The 26223-nt window shown below is 38.3% G+C and overlaps 2 protein-coding genes across 2 annotated transcripts; one reads left to right on the top strand and one right to left on the bottom strand.

The window, feature by feature from the left end:
• Positions 1 to 436: 436 nt before the first annotated feature.
• Positions 437 to 8418, bottom strand: LOC139974278 (5-hydroxytryptamine receptor-like). Its single transcript, XM_071981298.1, has 3 exons — positions 4842 to 8418; positions 3853 to 4498; positions 437 to 3087 (listed from the first exon to the last, which is right to left on the bottom strand). The coding sequence occupies exons 1-3, from the start codon at positions 5151 to 5153 to the stop codon at positions 2849 to 2851; spliced, it is 1197 nt and encodes a 398-aa protein (XP_071837399.1). The 5' UTR covers positions 5154 to 8418; the 3' UTR covers positions 437 to 2848.
• LOC139974318 (phenolphthiocerol/phthiocerol polyketide synthase subunit C-like) lies at positions 8311 to 26223 on the top strand. Its single transcript, XM_071981350.1, is given in 6 exon segments — positions 8311 to 8321; positions 8433 to 8519; positions 13614 to 13902; positions 14242 to 15707; positions 16058 to 16151; positions 18380 to 26223. Coding segments are annotated over 4 exon segments (7347 nt in total). The 5' UTR covers positions 8311 to 8321; positions 8433 to 8519; positions 13614 to 13619; the 3' UTR covers positions 23884 to 26223.

Raw genomic sequence — 26223 nt, 5'->3', positions numbered from 1 at the left:
GTCCAACCTTCTTAAATCGATAGCCGCATATTGCTGGCTTTATTCGCTTTCGTTTTGAGGTTTTGAAATCTCTTAACCGCGTGAAAACTTCGTTTGACTTTCAAAGTTATCAGTTACCATAAGCGATTATCATCGAAGGAATAGTGAAACAATAGAGGAGTGCTATGCTGACGTTATAGTAGAAACAGGAATAGCGCCAGGAAGGTGAGCAAATGGTGGGTACCATTGGTATAGACACTGGTGGATGCGCTGCCACTGATTAGTGGTAGTACCATCACTACAGAAGCAGCCCAACCGACAGCTATCATCGTCACTAATTGTCATCTTTTGATGGCACGACTGTTCCCTGTCGCGATGGCAAATCAACGAAAAATTGTGATCAAAGACACAACAGAAAAGTTGCTGAAACACGCCAATAATGCGAAAATACCATGAATCTGTACAACAATGAAACTTTATTTACAAACTGTTGGATAAGATGAACAATAACTATCATATAATACAGATATGCTTATAAGCTGTTACATTGATACTACTCAGTATGCTGTAATTGCTATATCAAGATGTGTTTGCATATCATGGTGTTATATCATTAATAAACTAAAGATATATAAATAATTTATCTCATACTCAATGCATCCATCCATCCATCCATCCATATATCCATCCATCCATCCATTTATCCACAAGGGACAGTATTTCCAAGCAGTTAAAAAATACATTGCGATGATAATGTTCACCAGCTTCAAATGAATAATTGGCGATCCAAACATCTTGCTCAGAGCACATAGTGTCAACTACAACTTGAAGTTTCTTAGCTACTAATTTCACATGCATATACTTGTACTAGTATATATTTTCTTTTATCTATTGCAAACTGTTCTAAATGCGTTGCCAGTGAAAATGTTATTAGTCCTCTTTTTTGGGCAATACTTATACCAGCAGCCTGCTATGCATACGTCTTGTGGTATTCATATTTTAAGCTGAGGAGTTGGACGTAATGTGACCTTTTTTTCTAGGGACACAATTATGCCAGGAGTTTGTTATTTCATTACGATATAAGGTTTGTATATATGGTCTATTTATTCATGCTTTTGATTTCAAACTCCGACGTTGGATTTAATGTGACTTTCCTGGAAGACAATGCCAGAAATTTCAATCAGCAACGATATGTACCAGCAGCTCAGAGAACCTTTCTCACATTATGCTTCTAACACAACTTTCATACTTTTGGTTCATGCTAGAGTGAACTATGTTATAAATTATATACGCATTTGCCTGTTGTTACGTTGCGTATTATATCACAACCTATAGCTAACAAATTTAGAAATGCAAAAGAGACCCCCACCCCCACCCGCAATGGGTGAATACTTCGTCCTTCATCTATTTTAAAGGGGATGTTCTTGTCATACATTGGGGTTATTTACTAACGTGGTGCCTAATTCAAAATGAAGAACAAAAAGGATCTAGGTTGGTGAGATCTCTTTAACCAGTGAACATTCTTGTTTAAGGCCTTGCCGGTACTGATTCTTGGTCAACGGGATTATAGTAAAAGAGAGTTCCGACTGTTTGTCAGTCCTAACACGGTTTTGTTAAGAATAGTTTGCTTTCTTTAGAACAGCATATATGTCTGACTCATAGGCATAAGATACTTTTTAATACAGGTTATTTTGGTTGTCCTAAAATATTTTCGGAAATTGCAAAACTAGTTTATAACTTGAGTAAAGGAACCACGACTGAAAGGGCTGACTAATCCCTTTAAAGGCATTGAAGAATCGCCCCAAACCGCGTGCCGCCCTCTTTAAAAAGTTAACTTTCCGTTGCTTGCAAGTGAAGTTTTTCTCTTGTCGCTACAAAATGCAGACAGTAATGAAACGTGATACCTTGTTATCTTTAGCTGGACCTGAGATTTACATCGCTGTATCGTTTGTACACTGTGACCGCAGCTGTATGTACTGACTGAACACTAGTGTCTAATTACCGACGGTAGCAAGCTGTGTGTGTATTTTCTGGGATCGATGGTGGTGTCTAACACTTCTGTTACACCTCATTCGAAACTAGGTCAGATTACCGGCATTAGATGTTTCTATTTGCGCAAGTCTTCCCACCCTTTAAACGTCGATAACCCCAACACTCATAAAACAATGTAAAAGTGCAAATGAATGAGCCTCCCTAAATTACTACAGATCTGATTTCTGCCACGTTCTCCCAATAAAGTGTATACTGTCTTCTTATGTTCGAACAAAGTTAATATCTTGGATTAAACTTGTTTCTGTGAGTTCGTATACCAGTGTACGTATAATGATATGATTTATTATGTTACAAAATATTCTTAACTTTCATATATCGGATTCATTACTGATATGGACGATAAAGATGCCTTTGGGTCCCAGCTTAAAGGAAGCGAATGCAGTTGCCAAGGTCAATTTGCTTAATTGTTTATATAAACCAACTTGGTACAGCTGTTAATACATTTATATATCCAACACGTGCAATCATCGTCGGTGTAGAAACATATCCTTTGAGAAAATTCAGACCTTCTTTATATTAAAATAATCAAAGTGTAATACGTTAAATAAAATATATCTCGAATCACTTTCTGACAAGTTTGGCTAATTGAAGAGTATGATCAAAATTTGACCGCACCCAGTCTTTCTGTTGGTTGAAGATTGATAGGGAGAGATTGAGTTAACAAAAACAAAACGGTAATGAGTAATGATAGCGGTGAGCTGGTGAGAGTAGATAATTAAAGAGAACTGAAAGTGTTTTATAACCAGATTTGAGCATTCTGTATTATGATTTTTCGTTGTTATGTACCTTCCAAACTCTAAACCATTTTATCCCTCCTTCACATTTGTCTACAACAACATGAACAGCCCGAATGGATTTTGTGAAGATGGCGGTCAAAGATTTGACGAAATTGTCTATCAAACATAGAGTAAATAATAGGATCCAAGGCTGCGTTGAGGTATGCCAGCCACATAGCAAACGTTTCCATAGCATGGCCAGGCCTCGAGGTGATTTTACAACCTTGAACGACCATGTAAGGGCTCCAACAGACAGTCGTAGTCAGAACCAGTAACATACCTATAGAGAGGAAGAAAGCATGTCATTCCTATGAACAAATTAAACCATACAGGATAAATACAAATAGCATCCCTAGGAAAAAGTGATTCTAAGGTAAGTGACCTTAAAATCAACCACCATGAAGCAACCACCATGAAGCAACCACCATGAAGCATCCACCATGAAGCAACCACCATGAAGCAACCACCATGAACAAACTTAAGACAGCAAACGTTCTGAACCAGTGAGATCCATAAGATGATATGAATAATTCAATTTATAGGGTCAACATTCAGATTCGATAACGATTTGGTGTGTACAATCAAATATACATATAGTGAAGCAGTACTTGTAGCAAAATGATATTTCTGTTATCTTTTTAAACAATACATTCATGTACTTGAGCATAATAAGACCTGTCCAGGTGTTAGCTTTATAAATCAAAGCATTACTAGAAATGTGTAAATCATCGGTAACATAAACCTTGGGGAAAAATAGTTTCACAAATGATTTGAACAAGAGTACTAAGCTAGGAAAAAAGCATAAGAAGTTAAATTGGTGGTATAGGTGGTTTCGCCACAGAAGTATAACTCAAATCAGTTTGTTTTCTGAATTATATATACGCAACTTGAAGTCAATACAGTGTGTTTGATGTACTAAATTAAAGTAAGTAAACATAACGGCTACCAGAAAAAGACATAATTGTTAACAAAACTAGAATTAGTGAAACATTAGATCAGCCTTTGAATATGATTTATAACAAAGATATAGTTAATGATGATTTACCTGTAAATGCAACCTGCTTCTGTTGTCGCCTATATTCATGTCTCTTTCTCTCAGCAGTATAAGAGATCGTCTCTTCTGCAGATATCGATGACGTTTCTCCTTCAATTTCTTCTTCCATGTGTCTCTCCTGACTGTCTGATGTTGTGTTGATACAACGATCTATCCGCGGAGAAGATGATGTGTTTCCAGAAGAGACAATTGCAGCAGTTTTATACTGTTGTTTCGACGCAGCCAAAGAAGAATTAAATTCAGTACTCATTTTCGTCTCTCTGTCCCGGAGTTCTCGAATCCTCTGTGAGCTTCGTTTGACCTTTAACACTATTAATCCATATGATGTAACCATGGTAGGCAAAGTCACACAGTATCCTAACACAAGACTCATTGTGTAATATGCGCGCGAGTCTTGCCAGGATGGAGAGCAATGATGAGTTCCGTGTGAATATTGAATAGGAGCCGTAACTCCAATGGTGGGAGGTATACTCATCAGTAAGGTAACCGACCAACCAAATGTAATCATCGCGATCACGTGACATCTTCTGATTCGAATTCTGCGCTCAGATACGATGATGAGACAACGATAAATCGATATGAGAGCCACAGCCGAAAAGGATCCGAAACTTGCCATTAATGAGACCATTCCATTTATCTACCAAAATAAATGCAATTCAGTTACATAGCTACTTGTTTGTGATACATCTTTTGTTGAGAATTCGAACGAAACGTGGCTCAAAAGTAAAACCATTTCTTCCGAGATCTATAGAGAACGATGAATATTGCATGCGTTCTAATGGTATAGCATACTAATTTTGTATAACATATATATTTAGACAGGCAAATTTGTTACGTTTAGCTGCCTCATACACTGATAACGTATAACCATCAGTTACTCATTGTTGTGCTTCACCAACACCTAGTATGCCTACACAAACATATATACAAAAACAAATCGCCCACATTTAAAACATTTATAGATAGAACGAAATACTCACTCGACAAAGGACCGGATAGCACAGAAGATATCCCTCATAGACAAGATCAACGAGGCTAAACAACATACTCCCAACGCACAAACACAGATCTGTAATATTCAGGTTTAATATCAGCAAATGGTAATGATGTCGGCGAAGCCTTGAATTTCTTTGAATGGCCGTTATTATAGACACATTTGCCACGAAGGCTACCAAAATGATAGTTACCAAGGAGAAAACTTCGGATACCAATAGAAACTCATGTTGGTTATCATATACGTCGTTTTCACGAGAGAGATTTGCAAGCCAGGACTCCTGGGCCTGGCACAACATTTTCAATGTGTGTAATTTTAATCAGTTTATGATACTAAGAACTTTTTAGAGATATGTTATCCTTGAAGTTCGAACACAAACTTTACACACAAGCTTCACACACTCGTCTGCACAAAGCTTACAGCTATACAATGGAACGACTTTCATTATTCATGTTACGCCTTGCGATCATCATAACAAAAACAAAGCGCGTTAATGAACAATTCATCCTACACTATAGACACTGTACTATCAGTTTCGGCAATGCTTTATCTTGCTCCAGATAACGCACTTGGTTGTCGTCTGCATGGATGTATAAAGTATTACAAGCCTTTACTTATCAATGATTTTACAAACAAGTATTGAAGTCATTCGAAGCAAAGAAGTCAAGGAAGTAGAGCAGCTTCCCTATGTAAGATGTAATAAAGTTGTAGTATAGTTAAAGTGAAAGTGGAGTATAGGTTGTACATTAACGATCAGAAGTCGAATGTAAAAAAACAAAACAAAATTACAACACAAAAGATATCAATCTAGGATTACTTTCTAAAATCCGAATTATGAAAAGGAGTAACCGCACAAAAGGAAGGAGAGGAACATATTGGTTCATCTGACCTCTGGATGTATCTTTCTTTCTTCCGCTGCGAAGAATACTGTAGTCACTATAGGATGGTCATGCCAGGGATGAACCGAGTCACTCCAGAATGACTGCAACACACTCTGGATCCCTTAAGACAAGATATGCCTACACATCCCTTCATATATTGATAGCAAGGCACGACCGTTGCTCTATCTTGCCTAGCAGTACTCACGCATGCACATGGACCATGGTGTCCATTGATCATTTTCTGGACCCCAGGCACAAGCCCCATCTGCCTATCGGATTTTTCTCGGCACTATACACAGCACGCCCGTTATAGTCAGTAGTACGAGTGCACCAATTGCGGATTTTTTCTTTATGAATACCCGCCCGTTTTGTGATGTCATCACAACCATCTAATTAGCATCGAATACACATTCATGTAGTATCCCACATGATTGAGGGACAATTGTGGTGGTATTGGTTCTTAAAGGACATCCGTGTCAGCATTTTAATCCCATTATTTATGACAATGACTTGATTGCCAATCGTAAGTTGCTCAAGAGAAGAAGGGGGGGGGGGGGGAACAGCGTGTAGGAAGTGCTAAGACACTTATGATATAGTACAGTCAACTGCTGAAAGAGAGACGATTTGCAAGAAGTATACAGCTTCCTTACACAGGATGAAGTCACCGAGAAATAAAGACTAAAATATGAACAAGTCTGATCATTTGTAGACATCCTTAATTATATGACGGGGCGTTGTCGATCTTGTATATGAATATCAATCAATGTGCTTCAACCGGGAATGTTTGGTATTGGCGATAGTATGTACATTGTGCAGATAACTAGACACTACACTATACTAAAGACACTATAGCTCAAACAGTAAACACTTATATTGTAAGGTGACTTCACCGTAACCTTACTGTATCTCCATCTAGTCATTGTTTTCTTGTATTCCTCCGCCACTTCGCCATTCACTCTCGTAGAATAAAGTTGCAGATATAATAGAAGTCCGGCTCATCATTGACTTATTGGTTTCCATTTGTGTCGATATTGATATTAAGCATATAAGCCGGATGCATCATTGCACGGTGAGTAAATTAAAATAGAATTCTGTTTGATGCGTCCATCGGACTATATATATATATATATATATATATATATATATATATTTATATCAGAGCTGTATTTGGACAATTTCATGAGTTGAGAGAAAAAAGAGGTGAAAGAGGAGGAGTGGATTCGATATCCTGAAAGAATGGAAAACTACTTTGATGATGCCAACGGGAAACGGCGGGACTGGCTAAAGAGCTGACGGAAATAAGTTCATGGATCTTGCTTGACCTTCGGTGTTGTTAGATGGCAAGTCAACGGATTATGTTGCTATTAATACACACAAATGGGTTGTTCAGTTACGACAGATTGGCCATTCGTTGTGTCGTCGGTACCTGGTATTCCACAGAGAATTATGGAAAATTTTTGAGGGGACTTCCCAAAGGTGGCGATTTTATTTAGATGGCGAATTTGATAACGGCTACAACAGATGCAGAACACCTGGAAACGCTGAAGCTTTTTTTTTTAAATTTCGATTAGAAGCTACAGGGTTATAGAGAGGAATTTGTATTCATGTCACATTCTGTCATTTAAGTTTAGAAGGAAGGACTATTTTTTTATTTATTTTTTTTTAAATATTGTTGTCATCTTCAATGAGGGTAGTCCAGCTCAGTGCAGAAGCACTGCTCTCCAGAGGAGCATGTATTTTTGGAATTAAGAAAACTCATGCGTATTTATATGGTAAAAGGTTTGAACTCAATCACTGATCACAAACCACTGCAATCAGTATTTAGTGAATCAAAGGCGATTCCTCCACAAGCATCTTCTCGAATTCTGAAATGGGCATTAAAGCTTTCAATTTATGAGTATAGTTAGCACAATTCATACTTGATATCCGCAACATTTTATCAGGTCACAGAGGTTACAGGTATACGTTTTCTTCGTTTCGTTCTATATTGCAGGAATGAAACTACGAAGTGTATATACGGTTGGTTCTTTGTTTTTGTTTTTTCAGTGGGGACATGGTTTATTCCTAATAATAATTACAACGATCTGCATAACATAAGTTCTGCATAACATGATTAGGATGATAATTAAATAATGTTCGTGGCAGTGTTCCCATTTTTGAAGGAAATTTCCCGGAATCACGACAATTTCGGGGACTAACAAGGGACGGTTCGTCTATATTCCCTACAGTAATAAGGGCAAATGTCAAAAACATGTGATGAAAAAACTGTTTGTTGAATTACCTCCACATGTAATGGTTCTGCCATCTAAGACTATGTTACTATGGCAGGTTCACATACAGGGCAGGCGTAGCAGGTGTGGTCAGTTCTAAATTCGATGGTTTGATCGATTGGAATAGAGGGTTGACCAAAGTTTGCTAGTGGTGTGCATATTGCAAGAGACCGCGCGAGAGGCTTGGCTTGACCACGATTGGTTGAATTATTTAGATTGTCTTAATAACTCGTACCAGACAGACCTATAAATATGAGTGGTTTATACTTTATGTATCATTCATGCAGTTGGGTATAGGGTTACGGCAAAGATGTTCAAAACCATTTTTGTCTTAAATTATAATCTGAAGCTATAGAGACAGTCGGTGTTCTGTGCTGAGAATTGGTTTGACAAAGTCAAATTCAGAGCAAAGATGTTGCGAGTACCAAAGTGATCGAGTACCAACGAAGTTCTCCTTGCTAGAAGAACAGCTGGTCGTCGATGCCACTAGCAGACTAGTGACAACAGCAATTAGTGAGTGTGCTCATACAATGATAATGTTTTTCTTTTAAATGCTTTTCAAAGGTTAACCGTTTTTACGCCGCTTTCATTAGTTTTAACACCTATCACTGTCCTTTCCAGTCATTTAAATGACATGTTCCATCCATGTACAACACCGGTGGTACATCAAAACATAAATGAAAATATGAAATCATACATCATCTAATGTTTTTTTTTCGGTAATCACTTTAAGAACAATAATGTTCTAGCCTGAGAGGTTGTCCTATATTGTACATAAATCACTTTGCTGTACCATCTAAACATCGTGTTGCTCTAATTTCATTTTTCTCTTTGAGTTTTGTTCATTGCTACCCCCCCCCCCCCCATGTGGCCTTTCTATGCCCACGACAAGGTAACGCGAGCCCTGGACAGGGCGTCTCTAGAGGGGGGTGTGGGGGTGTCTCACCCCCAAACTTGGTAAAACTGACGATAGTTCAAATTTGAGTGCGACAGTCGGAATTTCCTACTGTCGCACTCTAATTTACCTAGGCCTATTCATATATTCCTGTGGTTGTGAATGACCTAATAATTGAAAAGTTTCGGTCAAAATTGACCTTTAATCAGTCATATTTACCACTTTTTCCTTGCCACTTTGAGAAATTGTATCTCGCGAACCTTATACTCCACCATACAAAACTTCGTATGATTTTGAATACTCTAAACAAAGTGCCTAACAGAACTACTGTATAACGTTCGCCAGCGTCAATTCGGTTTATTTATGTACTAATTTTGTTATTGGATGGGTTCAGGATATGTATTTTCTCTATGGTATACAATTAAACACTCAATGCTAATCTACGGAAGCTTAAAAGTGCCATCAATATAAGGTAAACTTTGCCCCATAAGTTGACATTTTTCAGTAAATTGTTTAGATAACAAGATAAAATTTCATCAAAAATCAGAAAAAATGTTGGATTGCTCAGTTGCTTTAACTGAGCAATTGAAAAATTTTCTTCAAAATGTTTAATTGACAACTTATCATATCTCGTCAATTGGACATTTTTCTGCAAAATGTTCAATTGACAACTTATCATATCTCGTCAATTGGATATTTTGCTGCAAAATGTTCAATTATTCACTTCATTCCATCTGAGCAATTGAACAATTTTCTGCAAAATTAATGTTTAATTGACAACTTATCGCATCTCGTCAACTCAACATTTTCTGCAAAATGTTTAATTGTTCACTCCATTCCAACTGAGCATTCGGATTAATAGCACCCCTCCCCCCCCCCCCCCAAAGAAAATAATATTCAAGGCGCTAGGTAAAAGCACTGTATTTTTTGGTAATTCACTATGTCGTCGAATATAATTTGTTGAAAAAAAAATCCCCTTTGTTACATTAACATAGCTTTTGTAGTTAGTAGTCTATGTAGCCTTCAAGCAGATAACTTATACTCAGTTGCTTACTTGTTTAACCAGAGTGATTAATAAGTTCGTGAAGTGAGGGCCAGTGGTACAAATGTATCGAAAAAAATTCGGAACAAAAGTGCAGTCGCGAAAGATGGGGTGTCTGACTGACACTGAACGTATCGTTGACGAGTAGTGCAGGGGAGGGGGTGGGGGTACAAGGCAGCAGTCGGAATTTTCTGGCTTCAAAACCCATCCAGTTGGAATTTCAGCAACTACACCCCCCCCCCCCAATCATCAGGCCTTAGCTACGTCCCTGGCTCTGGGGTAATAAACAACCGTTGAAATCAGTCCATTTCGGGAAATAGTCACTGGATTTTAGGAATTTCCCCAAATAGAAGCTTAACTGAGCTTCTGCAATTTTAAAGGGAGACAAACACGGAGAGACAGGTGCTTACACATTACCGTACCTGATAATCAAACTGACCCCTTGTTAACATTTTGCACACAATAAAGTTTATGAACAAAGTAAACTTGACGTAGATGACGAGTGCACATTGGCACTGATTTCTCGTATGCTTACCATTGCTGTTGTCTAGATGAACACCTAGTTGACGAACGCATATTGGCACAAATTTCTTGAATACGCTTACCATCACTGATGTCTAAATGAACACCTAGATGACAGGACCAGTTGCTTTGCATCCCTGCATCTGCAAAACACTTCTTGTAAGACCTGGGATCTACAGGTAGAGCAGTTGTTTTTCAAACTCTGGTTTGAGCACTGCAAACCCACAGTTATCTGGACAAATTAAAAAGAAGGAACAACAATGCATCTTTCAGTCACCAAAATGTCAATTGCAAAAGTAGAATTAACTCTATTCAAATGCAGCGCGTCTTGAAAATATTACCTCAGAATGGCCATGGCGTTAATATATATATATATATATATATATATATATATATGAAACCTTGTATCTTTAGAATGGTAGGAGTGATAATTATCATGCTTGGCAAAATGGTGGCACACAATATATATCTATCTATATATATATATATATATATATATATATATATATATATATATATATATATATATATATATATATATATATATATATATATATATATATATATATAGATATATATTGTGTGCCACCATTTTGCCAAGCATGATAATTATCACTCCTACCATTCTAAAGATACAAGGTTTCAACAAGTCACATACCAAGAATGACATCCATTAAAGTTAACTTTGTGGAGACGGATGTTTATAGGGATGAGATGTGTTCAAAATCATCATAGCCCTGCAAACTTATCCCATTGTTAAAACAGGCATATTTGTTACATGTTAACGACACTACATGGCAGATATATTTCCATCCCCATACCAGTATCTTGACAAGATATTGGAACATATCATTGCAAACAACTTTAATGAATAAGTGCTTATGGACTATATAACAAACATGTTTAAAATGGCATCCACACTGATCAAAAAAAGTATTTGTCCTTTTTTTTCACTGTTGAGTTATCATTCTTCATTGTAACCAATTGTTTTTGACAATAATTCACTTAACTTGCATTCATAGCATTAATTTTTCACTTGTCGGTTAAATCGAACTTTGAAAACTGACTTTTCCTTCTGAGGGTCTTGATGTCCCTATCACAGGACATATGCCTACCAAGCTGAAGTCATATCTTTAAAAAACGGCAAAGCGATCAGCCGAATCTACGCGCTAAATTCCTTCACTATTAAATGTTTACGAATGCTCTTTAAGATATCATGTTGTAAAAACAAATGTGGCGAGCCCCTGCTTCACCTATTGGTGTTTAAGAAGCAAAAACAGTTTACATGTTGTATGCTCGATAATCGACTTCTTACCAAAGGGCAATAACGTTCATAATAGCACCGAATGTGATTGATGCTTCATACACAGGTAGACATGAAGCTAGTAGGCTACTCGCACACCCCTGCACACTTTTTTTGACAGTATGATTTCTTGCATCAAGTTTGTGAACACTTATTCATGAAGCCATTCATGAAGCCATTCATGAACACTTATTCATGAAGCCAACTTGCCCATATCAGCTCATGTATTTTTTTGACTTAGCTGTTCGTTGCGTGAAACTGTTTTCCGTATTTTTAAGATAGCGATCAAACGTATCTTTTTTTTGGGGGGGGGGGGGTGGTGGGGGTCCTAGTCCAGAATAAGAACCCCGCGAGAGGAGGAACAATTTAGTTTGCAGTTATGATATACCGTATGTGTGGTGCATAAGGAAGAAGTGAGATTTATGTTATACGTCGATGCCCAAAATCAACAAAGGGCATTTCATATTGGTAGTAACTACAGTAGTTCCGAGAAACTTGACATGTTACATACCCTGACTGCATATCATAGCGGTACCGCGTGTTGGGCACATAATAATATACAGCTTTATTCTTTATTATCGAGGGAGATATCTTTCGGAACATATTTTCAAGTCAAACTTTTGTTTGAGCACATTAACTTGTGAATTCTCAGAACAAATCTTATTCGCTTAAAACGGCTAGTGTACAAGTTCATCTGGCGTTTCCCATGCTTATGATGGCTTCGATCCCTTTCTCTCCCTCTCTCTGCCTCACCATCACTCCTTCGCTTTCCTACCCTATCCAACGTCCTTCCCTAGTATTTCCTTCGGCGCTTCCGTTCGCCCGTCTCCCTGCCTCACCATCACTCCTTCGCTTTGTATACCCGATCAAAAGTCCTTCCCTAGTATTCCCTCCTCGCTTCCCTTCCTCTCGCCCGTCTCCCTGCCTCACCATCGTCCCTTCGCATTTCTACCCTATTCAACGTCCTTCCCTAGTTATCCCTTTGCTATAATGTATTTTCTTTTCCGTTCATTTTAATAACTTCTGTATGATAGAACAAATATGTGTTAATTGAGTAGACTCAATCACATGAAGAAGCAATGAAAAAAAAATCTCCATATATTAATCAAAACAAAAAAATTATAACCGTTTCCTCGCTGTCATCATTTGTATCCCATGCACCTCAATCTCAATGACCATCATCGTCATCGTCATCGTCGTCGTCGTCGTCATCGTCGTCATCGCCATCATCGCCATCATCGCCATCATCGCCATCATCGCCATCATCGCCATCATCGCCATCATCACCATCACCACCATCACCACCATCACCACCATCACCACCATCACCACCATCACCACCATCACCACCATCACCACCATCACCACCATCACCACCATCACCACCATCACCACCATCACCACCACCACCACCACCACCACCATCACCACCACCACCACCACCACCACCACCACCACCATCACCACCACCATCACCACCACCATCACCACCACCATCACCACCACCATCACCACCACCATCACCACCACCATCACCACCACCATCACCACCACCATCACCACCACCATCACCACCACCATCACCACCACCACCACCACCATCACCACCACCACCACCATCACCATCACCATCACCATCACCATCACCATCACCATCACCATCACCATCACCATCACCATCACCATCACCATCACCATCATCATCATCATCATCATCATCATCATCATCATCATCATCATCATCATCATCATCATCATCATCATCATCATCATCATCATTATTATCATCATTATTATTATTATTATTATTATTATTATTATTATTATTGTTATTATTATCAACAGAGCATAATGGATTCCGTGGGCAGGGAAAGCGAGACCTTGTCAATCGACCAAAAGATAGCAATAGTCGGTATTGGTTGCCGATTTCCTGGTGGTATAAAAAATACGAATGATTTTTGGGAAATTATTGCACAAGGGCTTGATTGTGTACAACCACATCCTCCAGAAAGACTAGATCCAAGCTACATCTATCAAGGGGACCGAACACCAGGGAAGATCTACACTGCAGCAGCTGGATATTTGTCTCAAGATGTCAACGAATTTGACAGAGAGCTTTTCCAAATTTCTCCAGGTCTGTACGAAATAACATCAAAGCGATAGTACAAACGTATCTTTCTCTTTTAAATATAACTGTTGAATGACAGAACAGATGTAACATATACAAGCAAGTTTAGATGAAGAAATAACAATCTTAAGAAAAGATCATTTACCAATAATTATAAATCGTATTGCACACAGAATAATACAGTACAATGTGACATGAGCAATACAATTGCCACAGGATATTTTCATAGGATTTGAAAATGTCATTTGTTTTCCCTCCATCATGATATGTTCGTTGATTTCTAGACGTCTCATTTTATACACAAAGATATGTTTTCTATCATAGTTGTTTTCCTTTTTAATACAGAGGAAGCCCATCACATGGACCCTCAATTGCGTCACTTACTGGAGGTTTCATGGGAAGCCTTTGAAGATTATGGAATAAATATGCAGGAATTGGCTAAGTCTCCCACAGGTGTATATATCGGTGTGATGGCCAAAGAGTATGGTTTGCTTTTGACACTACCTGATGACAATATAGGTCAATATTCAGCTACTGGAAACAACAGCAACATGTTATCTAACAGGATTTCCTATCAGTTTGATTTACAGGGCCCCAGTATCACTTTTGATACTGCATGCTCTTCATCAATGTACGCAATTCACCACGCCTGTGACGCTATTAGAAAAGGCGAATGCAATCTTGCAATTGCGGGCGGGGTCAATCTGTTACTACTTCCTTCTACAACCATAGCTCTTTGCCAAGCGAGAATGTTAGCAAAAGATGGTAAATGTAAAAGTTTTGATAATCGTGCTGATGGGTACTCGCGCGGCGAAGGTGTTGGGTTAGTAGTGTTGAAGTCTCTTAAGAAAGCATTAGAAGATGGTGACAGAATTCACGCGGTTATCAGGGGAGGGGCTATCAACAACGATGGGAGAACTAATGGAATAACTACTCCCAACACAGATGCACAGGTATCTCTCTTAAAGCGAGCTTACGAAAGTGCTAAGATTTCGCCACAGGAAGTCCCCTACGTCGAGGCACACGGAACAGGAACACAGGCAGGGGATGCTGCTGAGTTAACCGCAATTGGAAGTGTGCTTGGAATAGGTAGAAGTGAACACTACCCACCACTGACAATAGGCTCTGTTAAGGCTAACTTCGGGCACACCGAAGGCGCTGCTGGGGTTGCCAGCGTAATAAAGTTATGCTTAGTTTTGCAAAAAAGGCAAATCCCTAAATTGGTACACTTTCAAATACGAAATGAAAAAGTTGATTGGGAAAACTTCCAAATAAATCTTCCAACCGATTCAGTTGAATGGCCACAGAAGTCAAAAAATGTTGCAGGCTGCAGTAGCTTTGGATTTGGTGGGGCTAATGCTCATCTTGTGTTAGAAGCCCCGCCTAACAACAGAAAGCCATCCCAGCGAGAAGACGATAGCAGAAATGACATCTATCCCACTGTTCTATTTTTGTCCGCTTCGAGTATAAACGCCCTTAACCAAAAGGTGTCTGACTGGGTAGATTTTCTCGAGAACGCTGATGCTGATACATTTCACAATGCCCTGCAAACTGCAGCTAAGAGAGCTACTCATCATCAACATCGACTGGCTGTAATATGCGAGTCTTACCAGCACACGATTGAATCCCTACAACGCCGTGGACAAGGTCAAAAAGGGGGCCGTAGCATGCTTGTGGAAGGCCGAGTACAGACAATGTACAATAACCGTAGTCATCAACTTGTCTTCGTCTTTTCTGGAATGGGTACCCAGTGGTGGGCGATGGGTCGACAACTGATGGTCTCCGAAGAGATATTTAGCAACTGTATTGAAGTGAGTAGTTCGACCTGTTTTGAGCAGGTCAAAACATTATTTGGGTAAATAAATAGTGTTGTGGGGGGGGGGGGAATCGCACACTTGGGAGGGTGTCAGGGGTGGTGGAATTGCAAAAGTGTAAAGTCATCAGGAATACTGTATTTGATTGATATAGTTCGAATAGCATTTAACTTGTAGACTCTTCAGAGACATTCACTTTACGTTTGTGAGTTATACAACTGGTTCATGGAACGCCACTAGGAGTTCAACCAAATGCTGTTGCGCTTTTTATTAAAAAAAAACCGCTTCAGTATTACGATTGATTTGCTTTAAAACTTACCATTTACAACTTCTCATTTCTGTTACAGGAGATTGACAAACTTCTAACTGGTTTTGGTGCTGAGTGGTCTTTGCGACATTTGTTAACGATGGAAACAGACAAAGACAAAATTCACAGAACAGGTGAGAACTAAGTGACTTTCAATAGAGATAATAATATCTCTACTTCGAGGAAATAGGTTTTGGTCACGATGCCAATGGCTCAGTAACATTGCGATTGTGCTGGCGTGTGTTGTGTGGGTGTATGTGTGTATGGGTGTATGTATGTTTGTAGGTGTGTTTGTATGAATGTATGTCAAGACCAGCTTGTAAAGAACCACAGGAATCAACGTCACAATTGATAGGTAGATGCTCAATGATGTGTAGATGTGCCCTTTTATTTGTGCTTCCCATCACATTATCATATATTAATGTGTGGGTAGGGCTTAACATACAATTATTAAAATATCTCTTCAAACTTATTTCCGATTGGTTTCATACTTGGTATGGTGATGTCAAGTGATGATAGGTATATGTGCTCAATAATTTCATTCCCATTATTATTCATGAGAAGGGGCGTAGCTAGAGTGTTTTCACTGAAAAAGCTTGTAAACACGATATCTCAAGACCAACAAGTTGAATTGATGTCATACTGAGTAGGTTTATGCCTCATGATCTGTAGATGTTCACTATTGTTTGTGGTCCCATCTCATAAATATTTATGAGTGGGCAGAGCTTAACATAAAATTCTTAAAATTTCAATAACCCATAATTTTTCGCCACTGCCCACTTATTCATCTTTCAAGGCCTAGAACGTTAGCCCTGTGTGTTACGTAATCAAGTCGCTAAGCCTAGCAAAAGGAAAAGAGCGTGGAAAAGTCACTTGCACAGCTTGCCCAGGCGGATATACTATTATGACAATGGTATTAAAGGGCGCATTTTCAAATGATAAGCTCTTTGCAACCACAACTTTGACTTCATTGATATTGATGGTCTGGTTGGGCTTTATGGGAAATTGTTAAAAACAGCTTGTAAACACAACATTTCATCAACCACAAAATGAATCAAGGTCACACTTGGTAGATATATGCCCGATGATTGAAATTGGTAGAGGTCAAAGGTCAAAAGAGGTTTGAAAAGTACTTTTATTCATATAAATTATGTCTACAATATTTTTCACATTTTACTTTGAATAAAAATGCCGACTGTTATCGGGCAAATCAGTAACGGGACCTCGATCCACTTTATCACACTGATTTCCAATTTTTTAGTTGTGAGCCGTTAACGGTGGATCATCGAGGAACTTTCTCCTCTCTTTTAGTAGCTTAAATGTTTTATTCACACCACAGAGAGTCAGGCAATCAATGACCATTTGCCCGTTCCAAATACCTCATAATCCGTCAAATTAAAGTAAAGTAATCAGCATACAAAAATTCCCCTTTTTTGGGGGGATTTTTAAGAAAATACGAGATAAAACATCTATAAATGTAAATAAAGTGTAGAAACTTATTGAAAACACCTAAGGTAAGATGAAGTCGATATTAAATTTGAGATAAAAAGTATAAATTTTGAGATAAAAAAGTAGAAATGTTGATTTAAAAGTTCCAAATGTCAATGAATCATTCGAACTTTAAGTGCAAACAGTAATACTTCCAGCATATAGTCAAAAGTGTGCTTTAAATAATTGGAATTTTAAAAGGCAACTGGAACGTTTGGAACAAAATGTCGAAATTTGGAGAAAAAAATATCATGAAAATTTTGGTGCATAAAATATAATCGCATTTTGAGATGTATTTTGTATTGTCAAATTTGCAAAACAAAGTCAAAGTGAAAACGAAAGAAAAAAGAGTTTAATACTAAAAATTAAACATGGTATCAATACCCTCCCCAACTTTGAGAAGCCAATCGATGCCCATGTACAGGGGAAGTTCCACTGGGCTGTCAGAATACACCCCATAGTATCAATAGATTATCAATAAAGTTTGCAACCAACGTAAACACAGACAAATACGAGTAGAAAACGAGGTAGTTGAGGGGGTGTTGCTAGGGAGGACACATGGTAAGCTGAGGAAACTTATTCCTGCAATAAATATTGATCTAAATGAAGCCATGAAACAATGGTTTAATGCTAGGAACAGACTTGAATCCAAAGTTTTGGTTTTTAGTTAGGCCTACATTCGGCCTTACATTCTTTTACTGGCGTTCTGTCTATGTATCTACAACTAAACATTCAACGGTATAGTCTAGTTTCCAACACGAATGTATTAAGTCTTTGAGTTACTATGGTGTATAAACTTCCATGCACACTGAATGCACATGTGACTTTAATAACGATTGCTACAATCCCTTTTTTGTCTTCTTAACCTCCTCAGATATAGCCCAACCAGCTATTTGCGCAATACAGATTGCTTTAGCTGCAGTGTACCGCCATTTAGGCATTCACCCTGACGTCGTGATAGGACATAGCGTAGGTGAAGTTGCGGCTGCTTATGTAGCAGGTTACTTATCTCTATCAGATGCTGTAAGGCTTATCTATGTTCGTGGAAAATGTTTACAAGAGACGACAGGAAAGGGGAAAATGGCAGCGATTCTCTCACCAGTCCAGAATGTAAGTGAAGCTATAGCAAAACCTGAGTACGAAGGAAAGATTGATATTGCTTGCATTAATAGCCTTTCTCAAACAGTTATATCAGGTGAGGGTAATGCTGTTGATAGACTCATTATCGACCTGAAATATCAGGGAATTCGTTGCATACCGTTAAAGGTCAACAATGCATTTCACAGTTTCCAACAAGAGTTGATCAAACAGTACTTCTTCAAAGGAACTAAATTCCTTCGAAGTCCTAAATTTCCACTGAAATCCAAATTGGCACCGATCCATGTCAAGATGATATCAACAGTAAATGGCAAGTATTTGAACGCTGAAGTCTTAAATTCTAGCACCTACTGGTGGAACAACATTCGACAAACAGTTGCATTTGAGAATTCCCTGGTTAAATTGCTTGAAGGTGGTTACAATGTTTTTCTTGAAATTGGCCCACATCCATCGTTAGCGTCTCCAATTAAAGACACGATGGTATCCTTCTCTGAGCAGTCAGGGGTCTCTTACCATGACAAGTTCTCAGTCATAAATTCTCTTCGACGGCCTTCCGATACATCACAAATGCCTGAAGATCAAATCAATATATATTTGTCAGTAGCAAAGCTCTACGTACAAGGCTTTCCAATACAAATGAACTTGATATTTCCCAGTGAACGTTTTAGTGTAGCAACCCTTCCAAAGTATCCATGGCAACGGAAACAATACAACGCTATTGCTGACGCTGCTAGGAAGACCTAGATTAATCCCAGGGACACTCACCCACTTCTTGGTGAACAATTAGTGACAAACACAAGCACACATGAAAATAATCCAAACAAAGATTGGATATCCAACTACAGTCGAATGATGCTGCCATGGCTTCATCATCATAAGATCCAAAATGCTGTTGTTTTACCAGGAGCTGCTTTCATTGAAACGATGATTGCAGCAGCAGCTGCAAGCTCAGAAAGTGATTCTGTTGATGAAATACATCTTCGAAATGTTCAGTTTCATAAATTTCATTACTCTCCAAAAAGTGAAGGCGTATTATTTACTTCACTCATAAAACTTGATGAACGAGACAAAACTGAAATTTGTATACGAACGCGAAATAAAAATGACAACTCCTGGACATTGAATGCAACATGTGACTTGGATTTGTCCAGCGAAATGCGTAAATCTTCCAACGAAAGATATATTGATTTAGATGAAATCCAAAGTAGATGCGATACTTCGATACCGTGCGATACCTTGTACGATAAACTAGCGGAAGGTGGGGTTCAGATTGGTGATATGTTAGCTTCGGTTACATCGGCACATTATAGTACAACTACAGAAGATGCTTTAGTGTTTGCATCACTTCCAAGGGCTCTTGAAAAAGAATCTCAACTATACATGTTCCATCCAGCTTTATTAGATGCTATCTTTCAGCTTTTTGCTGGTTTCGCCGTGATTAAAACAGACAAAACCGGTTCGCGCCGTAATGTGGAAGTTCCACAGGCAGTGAAATCTTTTAGAATTTTAGGCAAAGCACCAAAAGATATTGTTATACACGCTCGCAAAAACGAGAAAGGTACACAAGAAGTACGTATTTCAGATAACGAATCTGGTAAAATATTTGCCGAATTAGATGGGGTTATACTCGCAGTTGTTGGCTCCAAACAAAATGGCGGCTCGATATGTTGGGAAAAAGAATGGGTGGCAGTGGATTATGAAGGAGGGTCAAAGTTGCTTGAAATATCCGAAGTGCCCGAGAAACTCGAATATTTCCTTATTCCCGACAAAAAAGGAGTGACTAAGAAATTGATAAATCTCTTAGAAAACACACACAATGGTCTCTTGAATGACATCCATGTATGTGACACTTCTACAGATGCAGAAACTTTGCTGTCTCCTGACATTAATGCCAGGGCCAGACATGTGGTTTTTATGCAGATGATCGATGAATGCAGCTCGTTGAATGACATTACGAAAGAAACGTTCATTGACTCTCAAGTAAATAAAGCCATTGCATGTATTCAGTCAACACTCATCCAATCCATTGAACGCACCGAAAACGTATTCTTTTGGATTGTTACTAAAGGGGCTGTGTTAGCTCGTCCCTCCGACAAGGTCATAAACCCCTTAATGTCAAAAGCACTTGCACTTGTTTTAACTTGCATGAATGAGCACCCGGATATTTTCGTTGCTGCCATTGATTTGCCACATGATCTTTCCCCGGTCGACTGTGCATTGTGTCTTAGTTACTTTTTTGACAACCCACTGCTCTCTGAAAATTGCCTGGCACTGCGAGTACGCAATGATAACATAAATGAATCAAACATAGAATTATATGCATTACGCTTAAACACAAAACCGACGGCTGATCTGGTATTTACAAAGAAGTCTCAAGACTGGATGATTAATCTTGATGAAATTGCACAAAAGAGTAGAGGTGGGTTCATTCGACCGTGGGATAGAAATAAATCCCTCGACCACAATGTTATTGGCAGCACTTGCTCCAAGCAGCAAATTGTAGTTGAGGCTTACATACAGCAACCCTACAAAAGTCTCGGTGATACTGACCAGTCTAAAAGCGGATTTCTTTTTGCTGGGCAAGTTTTAAGTGTCCTTCCGTCTTCCGATACTGAAGAAACGAAACCTGCATTCGTGGGATTTTGCCGATCTCACATTGTCACGTCGGTGGTTCAAACAAGCATGTCAAATATAGTACCTGTGCCTTTAAAGGTTAGGCCTCTAGATGCTTTAGTGACCATTGCTTCATGCTTACCGTTATACATAGCATTGAATAACACTTTCCAAGACTCTGATCATCATGTCGTACTATTGACATCTGGTAACGATCCTTTGCATGTTAAATTGATTGAACTGTTGTCAAACTCTACAGGATGCAATATACAACTATCAGTATTGAACATCGATAGAAAAGAGGAAAGGTATTTTAATACTGACGGCGTATTAAGCGAATTGAAATCCTCATCAATTGATACACTTATCATTCACCCTAATGTAACGATTGATGATAAGAAAATGACACCATTGTTAGAGAAACTACGATTCTTCGGAACACTTGTTACATTTTGTAGTGGTACTTGGAAGCACCCTTTAATTCTAGACCAACAAATTCATGTTAAGACAATAGACCTGGAAATATTGCGATCATGCGACCATCATCTGTTTTTAAACGGATCGATAACTTCTTTGCTTCAGTTGTTCTTTCCAGACAACGGAGATTCCTACCTAATGTGCCCTTCTTCTGCAAAAATTGCTAGCATCAACGATGCAAGTGGAGTGCAGCTTTGTGGCGAGAGTGTTGTTTGCACAAATCATACGATACCCATTGACGTGTCGTACAGGTTCGGAGATTCCATGATGGCATTTGAAGCTGAGACATTTGCCTCCTACCTTGTTGTTGGAGGGTCAAAAGGGCTTGGTTTCGAAATTGTTCGTTGGCTAGCAAATCAAGGGGCACAGGTAGTTTACTTTACAGGGAGGTCATCACCGGATGGTGATATAGCTGAGGAGGTAAAGAGACTACAGAACGCGTCGTACACGTTGGAGTTTATTAAATGCGATGCTAGTGACGAAAACCAAACTACCCAAATGCTAGCTCACATTAAAGATCGCAGCAAATACCCTCTACGAGGGATATTTCATTGCGCTGCATTATTTGCAGATCAACGACTACAAAATGCAAGACGAGAGGATTGGTGCAAAGTAGTACTGCCAAAGGCATACGGAGCTTTGCTACTTCATCAGATTACCCAAAAGCTAGATATTAAACTCAGTCAATTCGTTGTGTTTTCTTCTATTGTGGAATTCTTGGGAAATGACGGTCAGGGTGGTTACTGCTGTGCAAATGCTTTTCTTACTTCGCTTTGTCTTGCTAGGATGCTAGAAGGGCTACCAGCGACGGTGATTGCACCGGGAGCTGTCTCTAGTGTAGGGTTTGCCGCTAGAGAAGGTTTTGTGCAGCTCTTTGAGGCGCGCGGTATGTATGGTGTCAATCCTGCTGAAGTATGTAAGTCCCTGTCGTGGTCTCTTGGGACAGATGCGATGTTTGGACTTACAGGGTTTTTAGATAAACAACTGTATGTCAGAGCGAATCCGTTATTTACACATTTCATTGGTAAAGATCACATCTCCATATACAAGAAAGTGTTTTCTAGGCAACTGCTAGAAGATCTTGCACTTAGTTCACAGAATATCAACCTTATCCCCAGTGAGGTCACGGATTTCTTTGTTCAATTTGTGGAAAATCGACTAGGTGTCACAGAGGGTATTTCAAGCGAAACCTTTTTAGGGTTCTATGGACTTGATTCGGCTATGTCATGGGAACTATCTGCGCTTATCATGTCCAGGTATAATGTGGCAGTTAGTGCAGTGGAATTATTGAATGAATCTCTCAAAATATCAGATCTGGCAATTCTGGTCTGTGACCGTGCTTCTGGGTCTGAAGGAAATGAGAGACAAAGAGAAAATATAGACCCATTCACGAGTTCCGGTACACTGTGGCTACAAGAACTGAGCCAGTTAGAAAATGCAAATACTGACATCGTTTGCTTCCCTTGTACTGGAAAAGGAGCTTCCATGTTTGATCATTGGGTGGCAATATTTGCACTAGAAAATGTCCGTTTGACAGTAGCGCAATTACCAGGCTGGGAAGGGAGAAGGAATGAGCAGCCTAGCCATAATCTCGAGTACCTTGTAAAAGAGTTGTCCTCTTGTTTTCTTACAAAATTTAAGCAAAATCGTGTAGCATTTGTAGGATGTGGGATTGGGGCGTTGCTCGCTTTCGAAGTTGCGCTAAAATTACAATCACAACATGGATTCCATATTTGTCACATGTTTGTGGTTGGATGGTACCCTCCCTCGTCGCCCTACCCAGTTGAAATGATGCAGGGTAAAGAAGACAAAAGTGAACAATCAGGTATTGAGAAAATGTTGAGATTCTTGGACAACCGAGATCTAAAACAGGTTCAGATATTCAGAAAGTCATATTCCAACGTGCAAGCAAGCACCGAAATATGTAGAACATACAAACGCATGAATAATACTCCGTTACATTGCGATATGACAGTATTTAATGGAAATAAAGATCCCATCTTAATTCCGAAACTTGTCGACAACTGGAGGGGCGAGATTCACGAAAGTCACTCATTTCAGAGAATTCAAATCAAAACAGATTATAAGCTCCTCAGAAATCAAAAGAGTAACATGAAAATTGCATCCACTATAAGGAATACCCTTGTAGGAAAACCAACAATTTCACGTTCGACATCGAATTTAAACTAGGGTGTTAGTCTGTTCTGATACTATGAATGACGTTCTCCATCAAAAGGGGCAGATGCATAGATGTAAACTAAGAAACTGTGCCTCTCTTTACCTAATTTTTTTCACTTTATGCAGGAAACTCCTATTCAACATCCAGATCGAGCACTCTGGATGGAGCAAATGTTTGTTCAAGTCTTGTCCTTATACAAAGATAACTGTTGTTAGTAACGATAGTTGGGTATTAAACAAAGATATTTGGTAATTGAATACAAGAGAAATTTCAGGATAAGAAAACTGTCGATTTGATATTTGTCATATTAAGCATATAATCTATTTCTTCTAAACTTTTAATTCGTTAGATTGATTTAAAAATCGACGCCGATTTTCAATGACTTGTGTATATCTCGAATGTTTATAGAACTTGTAAAGGTCACGGGAGAACAAATTGTTAAATCGTTTGCACCGAAGTAGGCAATGTTTTTGGATATCCATGTAGCATTGCTATAATATGGTTAAGTTAATAATTACTTCAAAATGTATGTTCAAAATGTTTTCTTCAAATGTTTACTTCAAAATGTATGTTTTCCTCGGCCGTCATCCGTCATCTTTACTATGATAACGCTTTGTAATGTGTTTAAGAATTATATCAAAAGTGAAACTTGCATGGTTTTATACATCTAACATGCTTAAAATAAGAAGCTGGTTTTTGCCATATATTACAATTTTTAACTATTTTAAGTATGCTACAGTTGGTGTAAGTATGAGTGCTTAGATATGATTAAACTACCTGTCATGAAAACGATGCTGTCGATTTGAAAATGTGACGATGGAAATTAATCCATAGTTTCCTGTAAATAATTTGCATATGGGTGCCTCTGATAACTGTTGAAGGATGCCATATGTAATTTCTGACCATTTCTAAGCAATTCTTAAGTTCAATTACATACTTTGTTCTTTTACTGTTAACTTCGAAACCAGGTGCACTTAAGCATTTTCATCTCTTATGTTTTGTAAATATTAGAACGGAGAGGTGAAGAGTCATTGTTACACTAAAGGGAGAGAAGAAGTAGTCGTTTTTAGTCAACCGAATAGTTAAATGTAACAAAAAACACTTGTTTAGATGGATACAAAATGGTTTGTAATGTAAGCCTTGATTCATTATTGTTCATGATGTGATATGATACCACATCGCGTTTGTTTTAGATAAAATCTTCAAATCAAACATCTCGAGTTTTATTTTATTATATTACATCGAGTATTATACGGAGCTTTACAATATTTAGTTATATAAGGGAAGCATGGGAAGTTCTAAATGGTATCATTAATAAAAAAAAAGGATCAAGAGTGATTTTCCTGACACGTTTATCGACAATGATAGAGAAGTTAAAGACAAAAACATCGTGGATGGTCTTAATACGTTTCCACCAAGGTTGGTCATGATTGAGCTGCAACTATATAATAACAAACCAACTGTGTTTATGAGTGTCTAGCTAAGAAGAATAATAGTTCTATTTTAATTAGCAGCTACCACTGAGCTGAACTACAGGGTATTGTAAGAAACTTAAGAGACAAGAGTAATTTTGACTGTAATGATATGAGCATGCACTCAGTGAAAAAAATTATATCCTTATGTTATCCCACCTTTAACCTTTATTTGTACTAAATATATTTTTTTCAGACGACATGAAAGTAAACAATTAATACCTGCATTTCGTTTACTAATATTTGACCAGTTTCATTGTACTGCATTTATCCAAAATACTTAAAATGAAAAGTGTTTGAAAAGGCTGGATAATTTTGTTGCCCAGAACTATCTCCGTCATGGGAGTCAGTTTGGTTTCTGGTTTGGACAGTCTACATCTATGGCATTACCAGCATTACTGGAAAACATCACTACGTCACTAGATCATAAATCATAATTGACTATTGTTTATTACTTACGAAACTTGAACATTGTGGAACACGGGGAATTGTTTGTAATTGGCTGGTTATTTGTCCAACAGAAAGCAGTTCGTTCACATCAACGAAATTAAGTCAGAGTTTTAAATGTATGTAGTGCCTATAATTGTTCCCAAGTGAATTCTTCTATCCAAACAATCAGAGTTTTGTACTTTTGCTGACAATACTTTTTCTTTTGCTTCCATGATGACATCGAGGCGTCATTAAGTAGCTGTAATACTAGTAAAACGTTTGGGGTGTAAATGTCTATTGTTTGATCTTCTTTCTTTACCATTGATCTCATTATATATATAATATATAATATATATATATATACACGTATACACTGGTCTTTTTTCTATAACAATAATTCACTATAAATTGCTACTTACTGGAAATAAATAAATGAATGAAAACAAATTA

Source organism: Apostichopus japonicus, chromosome 2 (genome assembly GCF_037975245.1).
Source record: "Apostichopus japonicus isolate 1M-3 chromosome 2, ASM3797524v1, whole genome shotgun sequence".
Classification (NCBI taxonomy): Eukaryota; Metazoa; Echinodermata; class Holothuroidea; order Aspidochirotida; family Stichopodidae; genus Apostichopus; species Apostichopus japonicus.
This window is presented reverse-complemented; position numbering and strand designations above follow the sequence as displayed.

Excerpts from the sequence above, each read along its gene's own strand:
- LOC139974278 (XM_071981298.1), bottom strand. The coding sequence starts at position 5,153 with ATGTTGTGCCAGGCCCAGGAGTCCTGGCTTGCAAATCTCTCTCGTGAA. Across the intron at positions 4,499-4,841 it reads GCTATCCGGTCCTTTGTCGA|ATAAATGGAATGGTCTCATT; the intron begins GTGAGTATTTCG and ends TTATTTTGGTAG. Across the intron at positions 3,088-3,852 it reads GAAGCAGGTTGCATTTACAG|GTATGTTACTGGTTCTGACT; the intron begins GTAAATCATCAT and ends TCCTCTCTATAG.